Here is a 25,260-nt window from a genome sequence, read left to right as displayed (position 1 = left end):
AGTGACTGCAAAGTTTTCCTGTTCCACCCCTGGGGGTCATGTTTCTAACCAGGACACGGTCCCCTTCTTCTAGCACAGAGCTCCTGACTTTATGATCATGGTTTCTTTTGCCTCTCTCAGTAGACTTCCTGGCATTCTCCCTTGTTATCTCATAGGCCTCCTGCATCCCACGCTTCCACTTCCTCATATACTCTCGGTGATCAGGAGTTCCAGTCTCTGGTTGCAACCAAAAAAGCAGGTGGATTGGCAGTCTTGGGGCCTTCCCGAACAGGAGGTAGAATGGGGACAAGCCAGTGACCTCACTTCTTGTGCAGTTGTATGAAAAGATGAGCTTGTTCAATGACTCTTTCCAGCTTGACTGCTGTTTTCTGTGAGTGTTTTCAGCATTTGGAGGAGTGTCCTACTGAAACGTTCACCTTGACCATTACCTTCAGGGTGGTTGTCCGAGAGCCTGGCACACCAAAGTGCTTTTTCAGTTGGGCAAATAACTGTTGTTTTTTTTTTAAATTCGCCTCCCTGGTCGTGGTGTATACGCTTGGGAAACCCAAACCTCAAGGTATAGTCATTAAATATCGTGCTAGTTTGTCAGTAAGGACAGGTGCAAACTCAGAAACTGACCAGGATTTTTCAAAAGGTATTTATTATGTAGAATTTCAAATGTACATTTTGCATAACAACTTTCATCCTCAATTTCAATTTCTGTAATATAACTCACTCTAAAGGGGAAAAATAAGCTTGCATAGATTAAGCAGTAACTTTTAAGACAGTAAGTCACACACCACCTTACCATCAGCTGATCTAATCAATGAATCATGTTTTCCAACTCCACATGATTCGGTTCAGTCAGCAATGCCACATTCTCCTAAACTGACTGTTGCTGTTGCTGACTGCCTGTGCTGCTGACTCCTACCTGCTGCTGAACACTGAACATGAAAACGTTTGGAGCTGAAGGTAAATGCATCCACTTCCGCCCCCTCCTCCACAGCCTCGCTCTCCACCGCGACACTTCAATATCAATCTACTGAGTCCTGCCTCTGGTTCAACTGCATCTGAAGAAATTCACACAAAACTGGTGTACGGCCGTAACTGTGTGTAACAGAGACGATGAAACTGAAGTCGGCCCATTTTGTTCGATGCAGGAGGCTCTGACCCCACCGGACGTCACGCCGTGTCTGCCTGCTGCTCTGAGATGTTCTCATACTCATCGCAAGGGTCTACCTGATGAGGAAAGATGAGAAAATGAGGCTCAATGGACCTCATTCATGAAAAGCTGCAGATAATTAAGCAATACATCACGGCAGGACGTGATATGCGGTCGTTATACCTCAGCTAAGGGGCGTTCTTAAAAAACAAACAAAAAAACAAACAAACAAACCTTAGCGTATTGCTAAAACGGTTACCAATAATGGCAATATGAAAGAGGAATACACAATAATTTTCATGTAGTTTTTAATTAAACAGAAATACATATTATCTAATAAAATAGCCCCGCTGTGAAAAAAATAGTCCCACCTTTATTTGTTAACGTTGTCAAAAGACCGCAGCAACTTTTTGATAGCTTGTTGTCATGGATCCGTTGTTGCTTCTCTGACGATCAGCCCCGTAACGTAAACATGCGAGGCCCCCCCACGGTTAACTATTATGAGTGAGTGGTCCGGAAGAATCCACCCAAAACCTCAACGAATGAGAGTTTTTTTTTTTTTTTAAATAGTTTTAGCTTTGAGTGATCACTGACTTTATTAAGCCGACTATATGGGACATCGCGGCAGGCACCTGGAGACGCAGCAGTGGCATCTGAATATCATGACTTTAAAAGCACCAAATTATTTGCCTTAACGAATTTCGTTAAAAAAGTGAAGAATTGTAAAATATCATTTCCATGAGGCTGTTCAATCAGACAGTGACAGATCACCCTATAGAGCCCTAAGTGTCATAGTCGCTGTCAAGGTGCTGATCCTGTGACTGACCGTGAACATGTTTGAATGTTGTTAACGCCTTAAAAAAATAGACATCAAAACAGGCTACTTTTTTGCTGCGTACTGTAACAGTTGGTTGTGGTCATGGAAACTTTGTTGCTTCCCTGAAGCGGAGTGATATGCTGTGATAAGGCTTTTTAGAATAGTAGCTGTGGTATACGCTCATTATATCACAGTTAACAGCCAATCAGATTGTTGGATTTCACCTATCCGTTTTATAATTATATATTAAACATCTATTCAATCACGTATAAAAGAGAATGATTTGCTGAAACTGTGTTATTACCAAATGCATTACTGGGTTCTACTCAAAAAGTTGTATTTTAAACATGATTTCACTTCACATCTTTACTTTGCTGGAATTTACAAGCCACTTATTTATAGCTGTGATACAGGAGAAGTTTTGTCAGCGGGGCCTCTCTCTCGTACCTCTATCATCTCTACGCGTTCGTGAGGTTCAGTGGTGGAGCTCTGAGTTTTCTTCTTCCTGGATTGAGTGCAACAAACACAAAAACTAAATGGAACATGCTCAAAGGAAGCTGGAAGAAGAAAATGAAAGAGCGGTGACTCTGATTGTTTTACCTCATCCACAGACTCACGAGTAGAATAGGAATCACCATCAAGACCACCAGAGTCAACCTGATGATATTCATTATCGGTGATGACTTCCCTGGAAATACAGATAGACACATATAGCTCACTAGTGGGATTAGACTGATAAATCACTTTGTCAGGTGTCTTTGCACCAGTTATGCGTTATTTAAAATGTGAATTGGGTGTGGTGCAGTGAACTGGTGTGTGTGTGTGTGCAGGTTAATGAGCATGACTTACCCGCCACAGCAAACAGATACAAGGTGGAGTTGTGACGTCCTCTTTCATTCTGAGCTTCACAGTAATAATTCCCACTGTGTTCAGCTCTGAAGTCAGTGATGGTGAAGTTCTGTCCTGATGCTTTTGGTGAGTCTTCATTCTCCTTGTACCAAGTATAATTAGCTGCTGGGTTAGCATCACTGCTACAGGTAAGATTCACTGAACTGCCCTCCATGATCTCACCAGAGGGACTCACTGATACAGAGGGAAGCTTTGGAGGATCTGGTGAAAAATACATAAACTCATTTGTGTGATTTTAGGTTCTCTGAGTGTGGTGCCAAAGTGGAAAACATTCTGACAGTGTGAGAAGTTTCTACAAGCATTTTGACTTTCTATCCAATGTGACAGATGTTCACTATTCAAATCCATTAACCACTGCTAGGTGTGAAAGAGGCAGCTGCAAACTTTAAACAGCTGACCTTTTAGTCTGCAGCTAGTCAGACTGTTGAAGGCAAGTCTGCAATCATCAGATCAGTGTCTAAATTCTGTTTTGTACTTACACTGGACCTCTACAGAGAGAGATGGAGAGTTCATCTGGCTGTACTGATTTTCAGACTTGCAGAAGTAGATCCCACTGTCCATAGAGCTGATGGAGGTGAAAGTATAAGTGCCTTGTGGTCCCTGAAGCAGTATTTGGTTCCCCTTGTACCAGGTATAAGTAGCTGCTGGGTTAGCATCACTGCTACAGGTCAGATTCACTGAACTGCCCTCCACTATCTCACCAGAGGGACTCACTGACACATTGGAGCTCTTTGGACCATCTGGAAGAGATATGTTAACAATGATTTTTATGAACTGAGGTGTGTTGCAGCATCTGAAACTTTGGAGGGGGACTTGTGATGAATGTGTGTGTTTGAACAGCACTGTGAATATAAATGCCAAAAGTTCTGCTCAGTGAACTGCAGCCACAGAGAAAGTAGACATAATCTCCAAAACCCCTCCTTTGTTCACCCGACATAGCAAATCTGACTGATTTGGGCTATGTGTTGCTTTTGAATAAGTTGTTTTTACTCACATTTCACATTAACAAAGACATATTTAGATGTCATCTTCCCCAGTTCATTTTCAACTGTACAGTAATATTCTCCAGAGTCAGAGGGCTGGACAGAGTTCAAGACAAGCTTTTGTTCTCTGCTTCGCAGTGTTTGGTTCTTCTTGTACCAGGTGTATTTAGCTGCTGGGTTAGCATCACTGCTACAGGTCAGAGACACTGAGCTGTCCTTCATAATGTCACCACGGGGACTCATTGACACCTGGGGAACCGTGGGAGCATCTGAAGGAAATAATATAACACACATTATTCAGTGAGCGTTTTACTCTCTGATTTCAAACAATCAAATCAAACAATTTTTAAAAGGTCACTTCACTGCCTTTGCTGACATTTCAGTGGAATAAGCGTTAGATCAACAGCACAGTGTGAATCATGAAGTCCACATGCACCTGCATCCTTATGCACATGCAAGGTATGAACAAAACAAGCGCTGGTAAAAACACAGCTCAGTAACACTCCACAGGATACCTTTAATGTTTGCTTTTACTGTACCTCACCATACTTTCAGCACTCAATTACAAATTACTAATTGAGCAATTGCATGTATGGATTATGGTCAATTATAAGACTCATGGTAAAAATGGTAATCAGACGTTTATGGATGCTTCACTGTTCTGCTGTGTCAAATAGTTCTGCAGAGCTGTTTGATAGTTTTGGAGGACCAATGTGACTGCCTGAGAGGATCTCATTTGCTTACCAAACTAGATGTTATGTTGATAATGGATGATTCTGTAGCAGCTAAGTAATGTTAAAGTAATGTGATGTTTTAGTAGTGTGGAGGCTGGAGTGATACATCGTGTAATATGTTGAACTTTCTCTCTGATTTTATCCTAAAATGCTCATCTGGTTAAACCTACAATAACAAATTTCCTTTTTATTATTCATTTTTGCCATTCGGTGGCAGCAGAAACAAGCTGTTCACACAAGACTTCTATTATCACCATATGAAGTTGATTTGGTAAACTGGCTAGCACCTATTTCCACATCCAGCAGATAGACAGCTGCACACTGGCATATCACATACATCTAGTCACGTGATCCATTGTTTCTATAAAATATTGATTATGGCAGCTTTAAAGTTTTCGCCAGTGGATGTTTGTTCATGACATAGTGGAGTAAACTCACACACTGGAGGAGACTCGTAACTCTTGTAAGCACAGGAATAAGTGTCTGCAGGATCAACGTATCCTCTGTAAGAAGGAGATGTTTCTTCCCAAATTTTTGTTTCATTCTTGTACCAAACGAAGGAAGAACGGTCAGTAATACAGCTGCTCTGGCAAATCAGCTGTGGACCAGTAGAAGACCAGATCACTTGCACACTTAAATCTGGATCTGTGAATGAGGAACAGAAAGGTCATGTAAAAATCATCTGTCAGTAACACAGAGAGTGGCCTGTTATTTCAACACTGGAAAGATGGATATAAAAAGTAGTCTCACTTGAAATACTAAATACATGTGTTCTCTTTAACTTAATGCTGTTTGGAAATCAGGTCATCGTTTACTCGCTTAGCTACACACTGTAAAAAAAAATTTAGCCAGGGGTGCCCAAACTTTTGCATGCCACATATATTTGAACATTACATTAAATTCTGCTACATTAGCTAACCTGATAAGAAAGTGGTGCAAGAAGTTTTTTTTTATCAAACTGTGCTGCTGTGAATACTAGTTTGAGTGCATCAGTACCTTTAACAGTCAGAGTTGTTCCAGGTAAACTACTCCTCCATTCAAAGCTTCCTGCTCTGAATTTGAAGTGATACTGAGCTGAATCGCTCTCTGTCAGGTCAGTGATTCTCAGAGTGGAGCGTCCTCCCTCTGTTTCAAGGACCTGAACACGACCTGCATACTGGGAGTCTTTTCTGAGGTCCTCAGGCTGTGAGGTATTCTGCCACTGACGACTACGATCAGGACTGAACCAGAACTTTGATGTGACATCATCACTGTGACTGCTGTACGTGCAGGAAATGTCCACTGATGAGCCTTTGAATGCACAGATGTTTCTGTGAGTGTACGTCACTTTGTTGCAGGTTTGACCACGGACACCTGAAAATGACATTTTTTCAATTATCTTTATGAAAGCTATTGGTTTTACTGCAGTAGATGGGGTCGCCCATGTAAAAGATACATCAAGTCATGGTACAGAACATCAGATAAAAAGTTCCAAACAGCATCATGTTTGTGGAAGACTGTGGAGTGAACTCACACACTGAAGGAGAGGGGAAATCCTCATGTCCACTGAGAGCACAGGAATAACTGTCTGCAGGCTTATGGGAGCTTGAATAATAATAATAATAATAATAATCATAATCATTCTGATAATAATAAGATGTTTTTCCCTGAATTTTCTCTCCATATCTGTACCAGATGTAGGAAGAACGACCAGGTAGATCACAAACACTGTGACACTCAATCCGGCGAGAATATAAACTGTGTTCCTTCACCTGGAGATCTGGATCCATGAGGAAGAAACAGGAATGTTAATTCAGACAAAACTGTCAACATACACACATGCAAATTCAGACACATTTATATTATTGTTTTCTAGATGCTGAACATTTGGAATGAATCAACATACAAATGAAGACGTACCTGTTACAGTCAAAGTGACTCCAGGTGAACCAGTGTAGCTTCCATGTCGTTGGTTTGTTGTGAAGCTGAACTTGTACTCAGCTGAGTCGCTCTCTCTCAGGTCTGTGATTCTCAGAGTGCAGTCACTGTTATTACACCTGTACTCCACACGACCTGAATACTGTGAGTCTGTTCTCAGATCCACAGGTTCAGCTCCATTGAGTTTAGTAAACCAGAATTTGTTTTGAACTTCAGTATAAAGTCTGTTTCTGCTGGATGGGTATGTGTATGTGCAGCGTATTTCCACTGTCGATCCTTTTAAGGCACAGATCTTAGTAGAGCCATAAGTCACTCCCCAGCCCCTCTGACCCTGTACCACTGTAACACAGAGCACATCAGAAACTACAGTCACACTCATAACAACATCAGCAGACAGACTTGAATGTGTCAAGGTGCTTGAGGAAAGGTGATCTAGACTATATTTCCTTGATATTTTGACATTTGTACTATCATGGTCAACATTGCTATATAAAATAAAATTGTTAACTTTTCTGCACTGAATGCTTCCTCTAAACTTGTGTTCTCCAGTGAATTTAGGGCACTGATTGATGATGTTGGGACTGTAAATTAACCGCAAGAAGTACAAAAAGTTTCCTACAATCCCATAAAGGTTGGCACACAATGAAATACAGGCAACTTTGTTTCCTTTGGCAAAAACAAAAAATTTTAGCGGACAAACATCATTTCAAGGACACAGGACGGAAGTTTTACGTGTGGGGGCATCTGAACTTTTAGAGGTGGTTTTCTGGATTAGAAATCAATCAGCAAATCAGTTGATGGCTTAAAGGCTTTGGAAAATTGTGACTGGTTGTGTGATGCTTTAGCTCTGTTTTACTCACAATTCAGATTAATAGAGATGTAGCCAGAAACTTAATTACATAGAAGCAGTAATATGCCTGGCTACAGTCCACTGTGTGAGGGAGATGAGAGAGCAGAATGGTTCCCACTAATTTGCATCTGCCTCGTCAGACTCCCCCCTCCTCCCCAAAATGTGACTTCCTCATTAGCAAAGGCGTTTTGTGCATCTGTGGGGATGAATCATTCAAGAATGCGTCCGATAATTTATTTCTCTCCCCCGCAACCCCAACACTGAAATTTACAGCCTCAGTGGGGGAAAATGATACTGAGAGATTTTATGTGGAAATCCACAAACTGCTGTGGGCTGACAGTCCAGATACGGGCATTTACACACACAGGAAGGGGGACTGAGTGCGCCTTAAATATCCAACATTTGATGTTACAGTCAAGGGTTTAACGAAGGCAACATACATCACTTTACAGGTCAAATCTGGGAAAACAGTGATCTGAGAATGACTGAATTCAATGTTTCCTCTTAAACTCACTTTGAGTTCTTCTGACTGTAAATGCCTGAAGTGTAAATAGTCTACAACATAAAGGTAGATATACTGTACCTGTTCCAGTGAGGAGAAGAACCAGGAACCCACCAGCTGCTGCAGTTAAACTCATAGCTGCTCCTCTCATGTCTCTGTGTGACTGAAACGTGCCTGCAGGTGAAGATAGTACTGCAGGTAGTAGTAGTAGTAGTAGTAGTAGAGCAAGTCCAGTCAGATCAAGAAGGCATTTCTCTAATGTGCAAGAAGATTGTCTGATAAAATCTGAGAGCAGCAGACAGAAGCCAAGTTATTAAAAACACCCCAAACTTCCTTCCTCTTTACATCATTGACATGCATTAGGAGACAGAAGATTTCACTTTAAACGCAGAAGTAACTTTGTTGTTTCTGCAACTCTGGATTTTTTCAAACACAATGAAAACCATTTAAAGAGAGACCTTTTTTATGTGTGGGTGTAATAGTGTGATGTTGTTGCGCTATATTATGAACGAGGCAAGGAAGCGCAAGCTTTTATTTTGAAGGGCAGTGTTTTGGCTGTCATTTTTCTTACTTCCTCCAGAGCTATTAATATACTGGAATGAAAACGAAACACCTGGCCTACTGTGGAACTTTATAGCTGAACTGGACATGCTCCTCTCAGCCATTCCTGAAGATGGCACCCCACTGATTGTCATGGGTCACATGAATATCCATCTTACCAAACCCCATGCAGTCAACTTCCTTTCAATGCTGTCCTCATTCAACCTCAAACAGCTCTCCACCGCTCCCATACACAAAGCGGGCAATACTCTCAATTGCGATTCGAAACTGCTGCTCAGCTAAGCTAACTGTCACCCCTTACAGACCACTTCTTTATTCAATTCTCTGTATCCTTACCAGAGCATCCTCATGCTCCGCGGCAAAGGGTCCCCTTCAGACGAAACCTCCAGTCCCTCACACCGGCTCAGCTCTCCGTTAAGGTCTCGGCAGCCATGCCTCCTCACAGTGTTTTCTTCTCACTCCCTGTGAATGACGCAATACTTTTACAGATTACGATGCAAAATTCTCCTTTTCCATGTTCAGGCACTACTTGATTAATTTGGGCATCCTTGTTTACCTGGTGAACAACGTTGTGGGTGCATTCCTCCCAGTGACTGCAAAGTTTTCCTGTTCCACCCCTGGGGGTCATGTTTCTAACCAGGACACGGTCCCCTTCTTCTAGCACAGAGCTCCTGACTTTATGATCATGGTTTCTTTTGCCTCTCTCAGTAGACTTCCTGGCATTCTCCCTTGTTATCTCATAGGCCTCCTGCATCCCACGTTTCCACCTCCTCATATACTCTCGGTGATCAGGAGTTCCAGTCTCTGGTTGCAACCAAAAAGCAGGTGGATTGGCAGTCTTGGGGCCTTCCCGAACAGGAGGTAGAATGGGGACAAGCCAGTGACCTCACTTCTTGTGCAGTTGTATGAAAAGATGAGCTTGTTCAATGACTCTTTCCAGCTTGACTGCTGTTTTCTGTGAGTGTTTTCAGCATTTGGAGGAGTGTCCTATTGAAACGTTCACCTTGACCATTACCTTCAGGGTGGTTGTGCGAGAGCCTGGCACACCAAAGTGCTTTTTCAGTTGGGTAAATAACTGTTTTTTTCGAATTCGCCTCCCTGGTCGTGGTGTATACACTTGGGAAACCCAAACTTCAAGGTATAGTCATTAAATATTTGGCTAGTTTGTCAGTAAGGACAGGTGCAAACTCAGAAACTGACCAGGATTTTTCAAAAGGTATTTATTATGTAGAATTTCAAATTTACATTTTGCATAACAACTTTCATCCTCAATTTCTGTAATATAACTCACTCTAAAGGGGAAAAATAAGCTTGCATAGATTAAGCAGTAACTTTTAAGACAGTAAGTCACACACCACCTTACCATCAGCTGATCTAATCAATGAATCATGTTTTCCAACTCCACATGATTCAGTTCAGTCAGCAATGCCACATTCTCCTAAACTGACTGTTGCTGTTGCTGACTGCCTGTGCTGCTGACTCCTACCTGCTGCTGAACACTGAACCTGAAAACGTTTGGAGCTGAAGGTAAAGGCATCCACTTCCACCCCCTCCTCCACAGCCTCGCTCTCCACTGCGACACTTTAATATCAATCTACTGAGTCCTGCCTCTGGTTCAACTGCATCTGAAGAAATTCACACAAAACTGGTGTAAGGCCATAACAGTGTGTAACAGTGACGATGAAACTGAAGTCGGCCCGTTTTGTTCGATGCAGGAGGCTCTGACCCCACCGGACGTCACGCCGTGTCTGCCTGCTGCTCTGAGATGTTCTCATACTCATCACACGGGTCTACCTGATGAGGAAAGATGAGAAAATGAGGCTCAATGGACCTCATTCATGAAAAGCTGCAGATAATTATATATTAAACATCTATTCAATCACATATAAAAGAGAATGATTTGCTGAAACTGTGTTATGGCCAAATGCATTACTGGATTCTACTCAAAAAGTCATATTTTAAACATAAATTCACTTCACATCTTTACTTTGCTGGAATTTACAAGCCACTTATTTATAGCTGTGATACAGGAGAAGTTTTGTCAGCGGGGCCTCTCTCTCATACCTCTATCATCTCTACACGTTCGTGAGGTTCAGCGGTGGAGCTCTGAGTTTTCTTCTTCCTGGATTGAGTGCAACAAACACAAAAACTAAATGGAACATGCTCAAAGGAAGCTGGAAGAAGAAAATGAAAGAGCGGTGACTCTGATTGTTTTACCTCATCCACAGACTCACGAGTAGAATAGGAATCACCATCAAGACCACCAGAGTCAACCTGATGATATTCATTATCGGTGTTGACTTCCCTGGAAATACAGATAGACACATATAGCTCACTAGTGGGATAAGACTGATAAATCACTTTGTCGGGTGTCTTTGCACCAGTTATGCATTGTTATTTAAAATGTGAATTGGGTGTGGTGCAGTGAACTGGTGTGTGTGTGCAGGTTAATGAGCATGACTTACCCGCCACAACAAACAGATACAAGGTGGAGTTGTGGCGTCCTCTTTCATTCTGGGCTTCACAGTAATAATTCCCACTGTGTTCAGCTCTGATGTCAGTGATGGTGAAGTTCTGTCCTGATGCTTTTGGTGAGTCTTCATTCTCCTTGTACCAAGTATAATTAGCTGCTGGGTTAGCATCACTGCTACAGCTCAGATTCACTGAACTGCCCTCCACTATCTCACCAGAGGGACTCACTGACACAGAGAGAAGCTTTGGAGCATCTGGAAAATGTAAAAGTAAATGAAAGATATCGTCTGTGCTCTATGCTGGCTTGAAATCAGTATTAGTCGTGCATGTGGAAGTGTCTGAAACTTCAGAGCAGGCAGAACTAAAGAAAGCAGGAATTACTAAAAAACTTGTTTCCTGGGTTTTACGGATTAAAACTATTTTCTTTTTATTCATCAGCAGTCTGTTGCTGTCCTGAAAAGCTGTTTCACTCACATTTCACATCAATAGAGATGTTTTGAGATGTTCTCCTCCACAGCTCGTTCTCAGCTGCACAGTAATACTCTCCAGAGTCAGAGGACTGGATGGACCTGAAGACAAGCTGTGCTTCTTCACTGAGAGCTTTGACGTTTACGTTCTCCTTGTACCAGGTATAATTAGCTGCTGGGTTAGCATCACTGCTACAGGTCAGAGTCACTGAACTGCCCTCCATGATGTCACCAGAGGGACTCACTGACACAGAGGGAAGCTTTGGAGCATCTGGAGGAGAAAAAAACATTCATTTTGAGGTGAGAATGTTGTTCTCAAACATAATTTGTTTAAATTGTTAGTGTTTGTGTAAAGAAAATAATATATCCAGGAAAAAATGAGAGAAAGTAAAACATGAATATATTTTCTGTTTTTAATATCTGATTACTGCAGCAGTGCAGAGTGCTGATCCTGGAGCTGTCCAAGGTGCTCAATGTCTCATGCAGTGGTGGGGACAGACAACTGATCATTGTCATTTTCCACATTTGTTCTCCTCTATGTTTTTTCCTGGGTTGCGAATAGAGAGCTAAGTTGTAACAGTTATTGGTTAAGTTTCAGATGTTGTTGTTGTCTCTTTCTTCTATAAATAAAATTGCTGTGGTCACAAAGACTCTGAAGACCCCTCCTTGCTTGTGGTGTTTCCTGCACTTCGTCACACAGCTTTAGCAGCAGCAGAGAACTATAATTTTCCATTTTTTTCTTTCATTTTCCATTTACTATATATTTTCTAATGTTTTTTTCTGGGCACTGAGTCCAGCATCTGGCTGACACCTGATTAAAACCACTTCATTTTAAAGTCATTTATAAGCAAGACTATGGAGCCTATCTGATTCAACAACCTGCAAGGCAGCATCTGGCCCAACGAAAAGTCTAGCATTGACCAATCAGGTGCTCTCGCCGGAGGGCACCTAGGTAACATCAAGAGGAGGAGGAGGGATGCTGAGGTTGCTGGTGTCTATATAACACTAATTTCCTCCTTCCTTCTAATTTCGTCCTGTTTCAAGCATCAACAGCCCATACTGTCCTCTCCGTGCCACTCAGGAGCGCATCCATAGACGTTTTTCTATCTCTTCTTTTGTTTCTTGCTACAAAAGACCACCAGCATCACACACAATGCCTCTGTCGCCATGATTGACAGCTGCCTCACCCTCCTTTTGTTTATGCGCTTGCCTGTTGGGGGTGCTGCTTAAGGTCAAAGATTCAGGATGTCCATTGTACCTGATGCGGTGAAGATCTTTGATAAACATTGTTGCTGTCACTGTTGTTCGTACTGTATCATTAAACTATTCCTCCTCTCTGTGTGCTGCAGCAACCGCAGCCAGACTCAAAACATCAGAGGACCGAGTTCAATATGCTGTTTGATGTAAACTTGCTGGAGAACTGGACTTCTTTCCACAAAATACAAGTGAAGTACTGTTACACATTTTAAAGAGACATGCAGTCACGGTACAGTAGACCAGCTATGCTTCACCAGATGGCTTTACGCTAGTGGAGGGCTATGGAGTAAACTCACACACTAGAGGAGAGCGAGAGGCCTCATATCCGTCAACAGCACAGGAATAGTTGTCTGCGTGGCTAATGTAGTCTGAATAAGAGTCAGATGTCTGCTCCCAAATTTTCCATCCATTTTTGTACCAGGCGTAGTGAAGATGATCGGGCAGATGACAACTGCTGCGACACGTCATCTCTGCCCAGTTATGAAACTGGCTGACCTGCAATTCGTCCACCTGCACCTGCAGATCTGAATATGTGAACAAGGAACAGAAGTCTTCATTTTACACTGAACTGTCAGCATATAAAGACACACAGCTAACTTTCATGAGCTGTTGAACACTTGGAACTAAAAAAAAACTGAATAAATATCGAGATGAAAATCTTACCTGCGACAGACAAAGTGACTTTAGGTGAACCAGTATATTTCCCACCTGGTTGGTCTGTTATGAATCTGAACTTGTACTCAGCTGAGTCGCTGTCTTTCAGGTCTGTGATTGTCAGAGTGCAGTTGTTCTGACCACATTCATACTTGACACGTCCTAAATATTCTGGGTCTGTTTTCAGATCCACTTTTTCATTATTTCTCTCTTTTGTGAACCAGAATTGATCCTTAACTTCTTTAACTGTAGGTGGATATCTGTAGGTGCAGCGTATTTCTACTGTTGATCCTTTTGAGGCACAGATCTGAGAAGGGGTGCATGTCACTGCCGAACCGTCCTGGCCCTGTGCCACTGCAACACAAGAAGACGTCAGACGCCACAATCAGATTTGGAACAACATCAGAGAATAGGTTTGTTCTAATTATCGATTTTTTCTAGAAGTGAACTACAACTCCAAAACATCTTCCAGGGGCGTCAAACCTCACAAAATGAGTCATCTGATGTTGTCAAAATAAAGATGTGCAGTAAATAAAGTGCTGTGATGTAATGAGGTTATTTCTGTATTGTTTTCCTTTTGGCCCTGCATTGATCTTGAGTGAACACAGTACAAGTGTTCAGCTACATGTTTTTTCACTACAGAAAGCATTCAATGACCGTCCATCTTCATCAAACCCTTCTTCTGTAACTACAAAATTGACAGCTAACAGTTGAATCGGGGAGGAAAGGTTGGTCCAAAAGCCTAAAACAAACAAGAAGTGTCAACTGGGGATAGTGTTAATAGAAGCAATTAGACAACAGTCTCATCCTCTGGATATTAGGCAGAAGAAAGGGTGTTCCAGTTATCTGGGAGTCAGACTCTGCCTTCCTACAAAAGCTGATACCAAGATCCAACAGAGACAACTCGAACCTCAGATCAGCAAAGTTCAAGTCATGTTTCATGTTGGCTGTGGAACAGTGGTCAGAGTTTTTCCACTCCGTTACATAATGAAGGGCTCAGGAATGTAATCATCTTGTTTAAATGTGTTCTGTCAGCCTTTGCAAGGTCCAATGATGTGTTCCCTGATGTTTCTGTGGGGGGTCTTGCTGCAGATTGGGGCCATTACTTCCAAAGCAGCTGTAGTCACAATTGGTCAATTTTCAGACCAATTATCTGCAGCCATTGACATAAAAACTTCCTGATCATGCATTTGTCTAATTAGAACTCAACTGGAATCTAAAATGATATCAGGTAGTTATCATATTTTATCATTGTTAGGACACAGGAATACTTATTGTTTTGTGTGTTTTGTCTTTTGCCTATTCATTTTAAAATTGTCTAGAAAATGCCTTGAAAAGTGAATTTTTGTGTCAAGAAAAAAGTCTTCCAGACTATGATACAGTGCGTGGTATAAAACTGAGACAAAAGCCAAAAAGTGCAGTCGGACTCGGCACTGAGCACCGAGCAAAGGAACTACCAGGGTTTGCTCAAAGAAGTTGAGGCAGTATGTGATAACGTCCCTGTGAGGCGCTTGTCCCTCCAAAAGAAATAACTGTGATAAAAGCAGCTGCAGATAGAAAATAATCAGCTGCCACATAAGCTGGTGCTTCTGCAACCAGGGTCGGATTTAGAACAAAGTCAACAGGTGAGCAGGTTTTCACAGGGTGAGTTTGAGTTTATAGCATGAAACACCTACTTTACCCAAAAGAATAAAGGACGCTGGCAAACACAATACAATACAATACAACTGACGCAAACAAAAACAATAACGATCAAAGAAATGGTTAACATCTGGAGACAATTGTGCACAAAGCCAACATTTGTGTAACAAAAGTAAATATTTCTCAGCTGTTCCTTGTAAAGCACTGAACTGCAGACATACATTACCTGACACAGTCAGGAGGAAGACAACAAATCCACTTGCTGCTGCAGTTAAACTCATAGCTGCTCCTCTCATCTCTCTGTGAGGCTTCAAACAATGAAACATGTCAGCAGATTAAAAAATAAGTACATGAGCTGTATAAATAAACAATTCTACTCACGGTAAAGCAGGGTGTTGCCTTCTGTCTTCTGTGGTCACCAAGCAGGCAGATATCGGGCTGGTCAACTTCCTCTTTAGGTCATTTATATATGATGCCAAATGCCACTAAACACCCAGATTGCAATAATGTAGTGGTGTGTAGTGGTGCTAATTTTAAATTTAATTAACTGTTTAACTGTCTGTTAAACACTGTTGTAGCCTGTTGATACCAAAGACGTTTTGCTGCCAACATCTCACTGACACAAGAAAAGACCACTTAAAAAGAGGAAAACAGACACATATTTGCATTGGACCTGAGAAACATGAGGCAGTTTTTCTGAAAACAGAACCAAAAGCGGAGTAAGAGAGGAAGGAAAATGACTTGTGATTTTTCTCGTTAAGGTTCTTCTCACTCTGCGGTCAGGTTGCTGCTGTTGGCAGAGAAATGCAGAACACGAAAAACTCATTTGCCTGTTCATGCTAACCAAATATGAACATGTAACACACATAACGAAGACTGGTAGGACCTGCTGTGGACACACAAGACACACTCAGTCTTTGGGCCACTCCTGTTTATTATTTACCTCTTTCCTCTTGCCAACATCTTCCAGCACTATGGTCTTCATTTTTGCTCTTTTGCTGACGATACACAGCTTTATATGTCCGCTGAGCCCGTGACATTGCATTCAGCCTGAGCTATACCTTGTGTTTCCTGTTACTTTAAGATATGCATAATACTACAGGGTAAATTTCAGGTCAAAATTATGATTTCTTAAACCCACTAGAGGGTGCTTCAAATAAGTCTGCTAAATGACCTAATATGTAGATTTACAATACCTGGCAAAAAGAGCAAGAAGACAACAAATCCACTGGCTCTGCTGTTAAACCCATAGATGCCCCTCTTGCCTCTATGTCTAACCTCAGGAACAATAAAACACATCAGCAGGTGAAAACTGTGCACAAGAAACAAACCAATCACATCAGCGAATAAGAATTAGAGAAGCATCTTGATTGACAACTTACCTCTTTGGTCAGACATTTTTATGTTGTTATTTTTACTACGACTTTTTAAAAATGGTTTTATCACTCTGAGAAGCACAATTCAATTGCTTTCGTCTGGGCTCGTGCTCTAAAAATAAGCTTGAACTTACCAATTACGGCCTCTCAAACTGCAGTCTGCATTACCTGTGACGAACTCGTTGTGTCAGAGGAAGAACTCGATCTTTAGTTTAATTGACTAATCTTTCATTCAAGAGATTGTGCATGTAATTATGGACAGAGGATGAAATCTGTCTGTAACAGTTTAGAAATCTCCTACATTTAATCAGAGAAGGAAACAGCTGGGAAGCATCAGGTTACAAAAAAAGCACACCAAGACACTGTAAACAACAACAAATACCATTAAAGTTTTAAGAGGAGCATAACCACTGTGACTCAAACATCAGACAAACATCTTACTTTTTGATGTGTTTAGCAAAACAAAACAATACAGATATATAGAATACAGAGCAGAGGCCAAATACAGTAACATTAAGTATGATGTTACAGGTACAGATGAGAGTACTGGAGAACAAAAACAGGTGAGGCATATTAAAGCTGTAGTAAGAGTAAAGAAAGCAGCAATACAGACAATTTGGTAATGTTACAGCAGTCAAAATAATAAGAATACTGACAAGAGGTATTTGAGAGAAAATAAAAACATAAGATAATTAAACAAGTTAAAAAGCAGTATAAAATGTAAGCGACAGGATGTTGAAATGACTGTGATGTTTCTTTATTTACACCAAGTGGCAGCAAAAAAGAAAAAACTACAAGTAGATTAACAAATGGACACTCTGCACCAAAACCTCAATGATAGTGTGGTGTGGTTAAGTTAGTTTTATATTGCAATTTTAGCCTATTATCTGTTCACTATCCGAATACAGAACCACAGAGCTGAGTCAGAGGCCGGGTTCAATTTCAGTCTTGTTAATGTAAAATAAATATTTCTCTGGTGTGTGTCTACACCTCCACCAAACACAAAATGACTCAGATGAGATGCTGATATGAAAAAAAAAGCAGCTAAACTGATTGCACCTTATAGAGCCTGAAGGTTGGGATGTATGTGAGGTTAAAGTGAAAACAAATGCAGAAAAGCACCGGCAATATGTCCCACCACTGGCCGGTTTCTGTCATACCTATTGTGCTCTCCACCTAAATGCAGTTTACGGCTTTGTTTCACTGTTGTTGCGGCTCCTTGGTCAAATCGACTGCAATTTTCAGTATTTTCTGGCACAATCAGGTCACAGGCCATTGATTTGAACAAAGGAATTCATGGCTTTATATAGAGAAAAGGAGCGGGAGGTGACAGCTCCACTTAGCTTGCCACTTTAAGGGTGTCATTGTCAAGCAATGATATTGACATTATTGAGTAGTAGTCATAGTAGCAGTGGATCAAATTAGTCAATATATGAAGGAGAAGGCCATGGAACCATATTACACAAGTCACATTCATAATCTAATGCACTCAATCACCATAAACTTTAAAACTCCATGTGGTTTCCTTTCATAAAGGGGGAAAAAAACACCCAGGATGGAAAGCAGACTAGGGATTCCTCTTTCCATGGTGTTTGCGGTGTTTGTTGATGGTACTGTACAATGTAGATGGATCCTCTGCAGCTTCCTGACCTGTTGTTCTGGGAGGGAAATAAATTAAATGAAGGGTTTCTGAAAAAATGGTATTCATGTAAAAGATACAAAGAGCGATCACAGAACAGGGAGAAAATTATTAGAATGGAAACATCCTTAATTGTTTCTTAGTGTAATTTTTAGCCCAATAGATAAAATGCTTGTGTGAGGAGCTGCTCACCTCCGGGCTGTACTGGCACTGTTAAATGTTACAGCAGTGTACTCGACCATCTCTTCTTCCCTCTTGTTTTCCTTGTATCTTCGGGGCGGAGCTGCTCTGATGTTGGAGTAGATAGGATCTGGCTGGTTTTTGGAGAAGCGGACACTGGCATAGTGAAAATAACTCTGCTGCTCTACTGGCTGCATCTGTGGACAATGGACAAATGAGATGAATATTTCATTTTTTACCAGAGTAGAAATTAAGATGGAAGCTAGAGTGTATGGCACTCCCAACTAAACTTAATGAACTGGTTTTCTTTTGCACTGGAGTATCGTCACTCTTCTTCCTCACCTGTTCCCTGTTGTCTGGTCTTTCTTCAGCCCCAGACGGTTGTTTGGAGACCCTCTTCTTTCTGGTCAGGAGAATTAATTTAAAAAGTTAAACTAAAATGATGCACTGACTGCTGAAACAAATACATACCAAATGAATTTATGAGCCATTATTTGGCGAAACAGAGCTGCTCACATGATCCACAGGAGGACAGAGATGAGTAGGATAACAAGAGAAACAGCAGGGACTGTGGCAGCAGCTATTAATTTCCATGCTCCTAGAAATGATCAAATGCAAAGACTGACAATTAATTAGGATGTATGAGAGAGAAAGTTGGCCAGTAAAGTAATAATAGGATTTTATATACACATTCTTGCAACTAAATGTATTTTATTTTGAGAAAATGCAAGAACTATGGCCATCCTGAGACAGAAATGACATGCTACAACTACAGACTGTTATGGACACTGAATCTGTACCAAAGTTCTGATAAATTATGCAAGTGCTTGGGAAGCTTATGGAGTCTTGATGATCAGAGCTGGAAAAAAAAGGAGAACTTCATCAGGCTTAGCATTGCCAGCACCACCATTTCAAACTTCACAGAGGAGCTTGTGAGGATCCTCTGTGAGGTATTTGAGAGCACTCAGAGATGCAGTTACCATCCAATCTGATAAGCAGGACTACTTGGACCATTCAAAACATGGCTGTAATAGCACAATATTCTGTCCAGGATTTTGTGCCCTCTCCTGGACTACAAACTGCCAGTCTCAGCAGCTGAGGCCATGGAAATGAAGTTGAGCTCCCAACTTTAATGATAACTAAAGTTAACAGAAGTATGACCATTACAAGCTACTGGCACAGCAGCAAGCAGTGTTTCAGTAGTTTTTGTCTTCTTCTCAGGGACAAAGGAGTTTCACAAGAATTGTGTCATACAAAGGGTCACAAAGCCTGACCCACATGGTGCATTATGACTTCTGATGATATCTTACCAGCCACAACAGGCAGATGTAAGGTGGAGTTATGACGCCCTCTTTTATTGTGGGCTTCACAGTAATAATTCCCACTGTGCTCAGGTCTGATGTCAGTGATGGTGAAGTTCTGTCCTGAAGCTTTTGGTGAGTCTTCATTTTCCTTGTACCAGGTATAATTAGCTGCTGGGTTAGCATCACTGCTACAGGTCAGATTCACTGCACTACCCTCTATTATTTCACCAGAGGGACTCACAGACACAAAGGGAAGCCTTGGAGCATCTTGTAGTATAGAAAGACATTTCATTAACAGTTAGAGAGCACGATATCTGTTGTCCATTATTGTTAAGATTGTTAAGAAGAATTACATCTCCTCAAACATATAAATTCACCTAAACTTTTGTAGTTAGCAAGTTTAAACATTTTGCGTTGAACTTACTAACAACTTGTTTAAATATACTAAGCATATGCAAATGTTTTGTACGTACACTGGATGTCAATGAAGACAGACGAAGAGTTGATCTCTCCGTGTTGATTCTCAGACTTGCACTGGTAAAACCCTCTGTTCTCAGAGCTGATGGAGGTGAAACGATAGATGCCCTCTGGTCCCTGAAGCAGTGTTTGGTTCTCCTTGTACCAGGTATAATTAGCTGCTGGGTTAGCATCACTGCTACAAGTCAGATTGACTGTACTCCCCTCCATTATTTCACTGGAGGGACTCACAGACACAAAGGGAAGCCTTGGAGCATCTTGTAGTATAGAAAGACATTTCATTAACTGTTAGAGAGCACGATATCTGTTGTCCATTATTGTTAAGATTGTTAAGAAGAATTACATCTCCTCAAACATATAAATTCACCTAAACTTTTCTGGTTAGCAAGTTTAAACATTTTCCTTTGAACTTACTAACAACTTGCTTAAATATACTAAGCATATGCAAATGTTTTGTACGTACACTGGATGTCAATGAAGACAGACGAAGAGTTGATCTCTCCGTGTTGATTCTCAGACTTGCACTGGTAAAACCCTCTGTTCTCAGAGCTGATGGAGGTGAAACGATAGATGCCCTCTGGTCCCTGAAGCAGTGTTTGGTTCTCCTTGTACCAGGTATAATTAACTGCTGGGTTAGCATCACTGCTACAAGTCAGATTGACTGTACTCCCCTCCATTATTTCACTGGAGGGACTCACAGACACAGAGGCCAGCTTTGGAGCATCTTGGGGACAGTATGGACAGACAGACATTTGACTGAACGTTAGAACATACAATATGTCAGGGCTACTAAGGATTCATTTGTCACATGGGTTTGCAAACTGTCTGGTTTAAGCTTCTGTGTGCAGCAATAACAAGTGTTATTTATAGTATTTTTGCACATCATTCTGATGGTATAAGCTCTTGTTTGAAGTAAAACATAAATAAGACAATTTGGTAAAGTCTATGTGTTTACTGTCTTTCAGAGTCTTTCTTGATACTATCACTATCAGGAGATGCCAAAGCCAGAAATGTTCAAATATTACACACTGAGGCAGTAACTAATTATCTACAAGACTCAATGCTTTTCAGAAAATTGTCTGATCTTTATTCATTTCTGGCTGGAAAAAAATTCTGTCACTATTCATCACTGATGTTCTCTCCATCTACAGCAACAAACCACACACTACCTCCACAATAACACAGGTCACATATATTTATATTATTAGTAAGACTCAAGAATTACAACTTCCTCACCATCAAGTAAGTTAAAAAAGTTATTTGAACTTATGAACGTCTTGTGTAAATGTTCTTACCATATGCCTCATATGCAAATGTTTTGTACGTACACTGGATGTCAATGAAGACAGACGAAGAGTTGATCTCTCCATGTTGATTCTCAGACTTGCACTGGTAAAACCCTCTGTTCTCAGAGCTGATGGAGGTGAAACGATAGATGCCCTCTGGTCCCTGAAGCAGTGTTTGGTTCTCCTTGTACCAGGTATAATTAGCTGCTGGGTTAGCATCACTGCTACAGGTCAGATTCACTGCACTACCCTCTATTATTTCACCAGAGGGACTCACAGACACAAAGGGAAGCCTTGGAGCATCTTGTAGTATAGAAAGACATTTCATTAACTGTTAGAGAGCACGATATCTGTTGTCCATTATTGTTAAGATTGTTAAGAATTACATCTCCTCAAACATATAAATTCACCTAAACTTTTCTGGTTAGCAAGTTTAAACATTTTGCTTTGAACTTACTAACAACTTGTTTAAATATACTAAGCATATGCAAATGTTTTGTACGTACACTGGATGTCAATGAAGACAGATGAAGAGTTGATCTCTCCATGTTGATTCTCAGACTTGCACTGGTAAAACCCTCTGTTCTCAGAGCTGATGGAGGTGAAACGATAGATGCCCTCTGGTCCCTGAAGCAGTGTTTGATTCTCCTTGTACCAGGTATAATTAACTGCTGGGTTAGCATCACTGCTACAAGTCAGATTGACTGTACTCCCCTCCATTATTTCACCGGAGGGACTCACAGACACAGAGGCCAGCTTTGGAGCATCTGGAGGACAATATGTGAAGACAAATTGCAGTAATACTGACATGCATGATTTTGAAGGACTTTTCTGTCATGAAAAATAGAACAGACTCATATGACTTACACTGGACAATTATCAGCAGAGATGAAGAGTTGATCTGTCCATGTTTATTCTCAGACTTGCAGTGGTAGATCCCTCCATCTTCAGAGCTGACGGAGGTGAAACTGTAACTTCCCCGTGGTGCTTGGAGCGGCGTTTGGTTCTCCTTGAACCAGGTGTATTCAGCTGCTGGGTTAGCATCACTGCTACAGGTCAGATTCACTGTACTACCCTCTATTATTTCACCAGAGGGACTCAGTGACACAGAGGGAAGCTTTGGAGGATCTGGAGATGGATAAATAAATAATCAAATTAATAAATTAATAAACACATATTAACTGCAAATCTGAATCTCTTCCCTTCCTCACAGGCATTTACCCAAGGACCATTAATATTTTGAGCTTTTGAAATGTTTGTAAATAATTTCACTGCTCGCAGTTGTATATCACCACCCATTTCTCAAAAAGACTGAAGGAATAAGGAAGTTCTGCAGCTGTCGAACTATCCTGTGCATGTGAGAAAAGCTTCTGTGAACAGATATACTTCACACGTGTGAAAGGTTTTTGTAGCCATCTGAATAATTTGTGTACTGTATGTTGTTACAATTTGTGCAGCAAAATTTTGAATAGTGAGTCTGAGAGATGGAGACACAAATTTCCTGTCTGTGATTGCGACACTGAAGCAACACGCTACGAGTTCCAAGCACGATGATTGCTCTTACACCTGAGCTGACTAGCCAATCAGCATGTCACGCACTGGCTATCCAGCTGACCAGCAGCTGCATGTTGCTTTTTAAATGAGCTGTTTCACTCACATTTCACATCAATAAAGATGGACACAGATGCCCTCTTCCCCAGCTTGCTCTCAACCATACAGTAATACTCTCCAGAGTCCGAAGGCTGGATGGACCTGAAGACAAGCAGCGGTTCTTTACTGAGAGCTTGAACGTCTGGATTTCCATTCGTCTTGTACCAGGTATAAGTAGCTGGTGAGTTAGCATCTGTGCTGCAGGTAAGAGACACTGCACTGCCCTCCACTATCTCACCAGATGGACACACTGACACAGAGGGAAGCTTTGGAATATCTGGAGAAGGAAATATGAACATAAATTAAGTATGAAAATGTGTCTCGTCTGTCTCTTTCTTGCACTCTTCCTTCATCCCTGATATGTGCTGTTTGTCTCTCTCTGTGTTAGTTAGTCAACTGCATGCCACAGCCAGAGATCTGCAAATTCTAAGCATACCTATAATGGCATTCAACTATTTGCTGCTTATACATACGCTCTGTCAGTCACATTTGTCATTAACGGAGGTATTCTCAGATGTGTCAGAGTTTGTCATATTAAAACATTCTGTCTTGTAAATTTGACATTTTATTGGTGACACTGTGAAGTAAACTCACACACTGGAGGAGAGCGGTAATCCTCATAGCCTTGAACAGCACAGGAATAGTTGCCTTTATCATTAACAGAGACTTTACGAGAAGATGTGTTTTCGTCCATTTTCTGTCCATTATTGTACCAGACATATGAGCCATTATCAGCTACATTACAACTGCTGTGACACTTCATCTCTGACTGGGTCGAGGATTGTTCCACCTGCACCTTGAGGTCTGGATATGTCGAGAAAGAACAGAAATGTTTCAGACGATATCATCAAAGCATACACATGCAAACAGATGAAGATTCACAGCAGTGTTTCCTAGACGCTGAACAACTACAACCAAATAGTGCAATGAAAACGTTACCTGTGACAGACAAAGTGACTCCAGCTAAACCAGTGTATTTACCACGTTCTTGGTTTGTTAAAAACCTGAACTTGTACACAGCCGAGTCGCTCTCGCTCAGGTCTGTGATTCTCAGAGTGCACTTGTTGTCCTGTAAGTGATACGCCACACGACCTGTGTATTGTGAATCTGTTGCCAGATCCGATCCAAAAGTATCTTGCCCTTTAGTAAACCAAAATGTTTCCTCAACTGTAGTAATACGGTCATTTATTCTGGATGGGTATCTGTATGTGGAGTGTATTTCCACTGTTGATCCTTTTAAGGCACAGATTTGATTAGAAGGGTAAGTCACTCCCCAGTCGTTCTGAGCCCACAGCACTGTAACACAGAGCACATCAATCCAACAGTCAGATTCATTACAACAGAGGAAACACAGTGAAAGTTATGAAGGTGTTTCAACATGGAAACATGCTCTAAAACTTATATAAGACAGAGATGTCTGTAATATTAACACATTACCTGAGAAAAAGTAATGTTCTTTTAAACTCATGTTACTAATTACATTCTGACTTTTATGATGTTATTTCTGCATTAAGTAACGGTGAACACAGACATGGAAGATTCCTGAGAAAAAGTGTTTGCTATGTGATTAGGAACGCATTGGACCCGAGAATCTTAATTCAGCTTTAATGGATAGCATGAGAGGGACAAGTTTCCTCCCTGTTCTCTCTGTGGTCGGGTTGGCGCTAAGTTTGAAAAGAACACTTAAATGTTGAGGTCGAAGGACAGAGAGAGATATTGCATGAGTGAAAGCACGTTACATGTGATGATATAAAATCAAAATATGAAATATAACAGTAACTAGACAGATGCGTATTTTCATATGGCATAATTGAATCTAGAAATGTGATGATTTGGGAATTCATTGATTTTATTATAATTCTTAAAAAAATGTCTTTAGCTTGCTTTAGGTAAGTGAACTTAATGCCCCACAATGTAAAAGCAGAAACACAGTACCTGACTCAGAGAGAAGGAAGATAACAAGTCCACTTGCTGCTGCTTTTGAACTCATAGTTGCTCCTCTCATCTCAGTGTGACTTCAGAGAAATGAAAACACATCAGCAGGTGAGTATTGTCTGGAGGAAATAGCCATCAAATTAATAAACAATTCAGCATACGAAGTGAAACATTTCATCTGTAAAGGCAATGTCCCATGTGTTAAACTAGACAGACTTCCTCCCTCTTAAAACATTAATATGAGCAGGGTTCTAAATTAACACCCGCCAACCCGCCAAATGCGGGTTAAAATTCATATTGGCGGGTGTAAATAAAAACTTACTAGCCAATTTGGCCGGTAATGCATTAGGCAATCATGTCAGTCAGAGCCGCTCTACAGTTCTTGGTCATTTGTCCCCCTGACAGTCCGTCCTACATTTCCCATGAACACTGTCGTAATGCTACGTGATGACGTACAAGACGCCCATTGGCTGTGCGCAGGCACACTATAGTTTGTAGTGCAACCGGC

General features: G+C 41.1%; 2 protein-coding genes and 1 long non-coding RNA gene across 3 annotated transcripts; all 3 read right to left on the bottom strand.

Moving 5' to 3' along the window:
• Positions 1-2,554: 2,554 nt before the first annotated feature.
• Positions 2,555-7,989, bottom strand: LOC143319028 (B-cell receptor CD22-like). Its single transcript, XM_076727586.1, has 9 exons — positions 7,935-7,989; positions 6,484-6,840; positions 6,098-6,343; positions 5,581-5,937; positions 5,023-5,229; positions 3,862-4,119; positions 3,347-3,607; positions 2,808-3,068; positions 2,555-2,646 (listed from the first exon to the last, which is right to left on the bottom strand). The coding sequence occupies exons 1-9, from the start codon at positions 7,987-7,989 to the stop codon at positions 2,555-2,557; spliced, it is 2,094 nt and encodes a 697-aa protein (XP_076583701.1).
• A 1,896-nt stretch (positions 7,990-9,885) lies between these two features.
• On the bottom strand, positions 9,886-10,701 carry LOC143318927 (uncharacterized). The gene is made up of 3 exons (XR_013077047.1): positions 10,632-10,701; positions 10,479-10,536; positions 9,886-10,208 (listed from the first exon to the last, which is right to left on the bottom strand). It is a non-coding gene; the product is annotated as an uncharacterized LOC143318927 (long non-coding RNA).
• Positions 10,702-17,848: 7,147 nt separating this feature from the next.
• LOC143319027 (B-cell receptor CD22-like) lies at positions 17,849-24,807 on the bottom strand. Its single transcript, XM_076727585.1, has 11 exons — positions 24,753-24,807; positions 23,757-24,113; positions 23,412-23,621; positions 22,825-23,094; positions 20,345-20,605; positions 19,878-20,138; positions 19,411-19,671; positions 18,617-18,698; positions 18,443-18,503; positions 18,113-18,297; positions 17,849-17,939 (listed from the first exon to the last, which is right to left on the bottom strand). The coding sequence occupies exons 1-11, from the start codon at positions 24,805-24,807 to the stop codon at positions 17,849-17,851; spliced, it is 2,094 nt and encodes a 697-aa protein (XP_076583700.1).
• Between the last annotated feature and the right edge of the window lie 453 nt (positions 24,808-25,260).

This window comes from Chaetodon auriga, chromosome 4 (genome assembly GCF_051107435.1).
Source record: "Chaetodon auriga isolate fChaAug3 chromosome 4, fChaAug3.hap1, whole genome shotgun sequence".
Classification (NCBI taxonomy): Eukaryota; Metazoa; Chordata; class Actinopteri; order Chaetodontiformes; family Chaetodontidae; genus Chaetodon; species Chaetodon auriga.
Note: the sequence above shows the minus strand (reverse complement) of the source record. Positions and strands in the feature narration are given on the sequence as shown.

Excerpts from the sequence above, each read along its gene's own strand:
- LOC143319028 (XM_076727586.1), bottom strand. The coding sequence starts at position 7,989 with ATGAGTTTAACTGCAGCAGCTGGTGGGTTCCTGGTTCTTCTCCTCACT. Across the intron at positions 3,608-3,861 it reads TGTCTTTGTTAATGTGAAAT|ATGGTCCAAAGAGCTCCAAT; the intron begins GTGAGTAAAAAC and ends TATCTCTTCCAG. Across the intron at positions 3,069-3,346 it reads TCTCTCTGTAGAGGTCCAGT|ATCCTCCAAAGCTTCCCTCT; the intron begins GTAAGTACAAAA and ends ATTTTTCACCAG.
- LOC143319027 (XM_076727585.1), bottom strand. The coding sequence starts at position 24,807 with ATGAGTTCAAAAGCAGCAGCAAGTGGACTTGTTATCTTCCTTCTCTCT. Across the intron at positions 24,114-24,752 it reads CTTCCTTCTCTCTGAGTCAG|TGCTGTGGGCTCAGAACGAC; the intron begins GTACTGTGTTTC and ends TCTGTGTTACAG. Across the intron at positions 23,095-23,411 it reads TTACCGCTCTCCTCCAGTGT|ATATTCCAAAGCTTCCCTCT; the intron begins GTGAGTTTACTT and ends TTCCTTCTCCAG.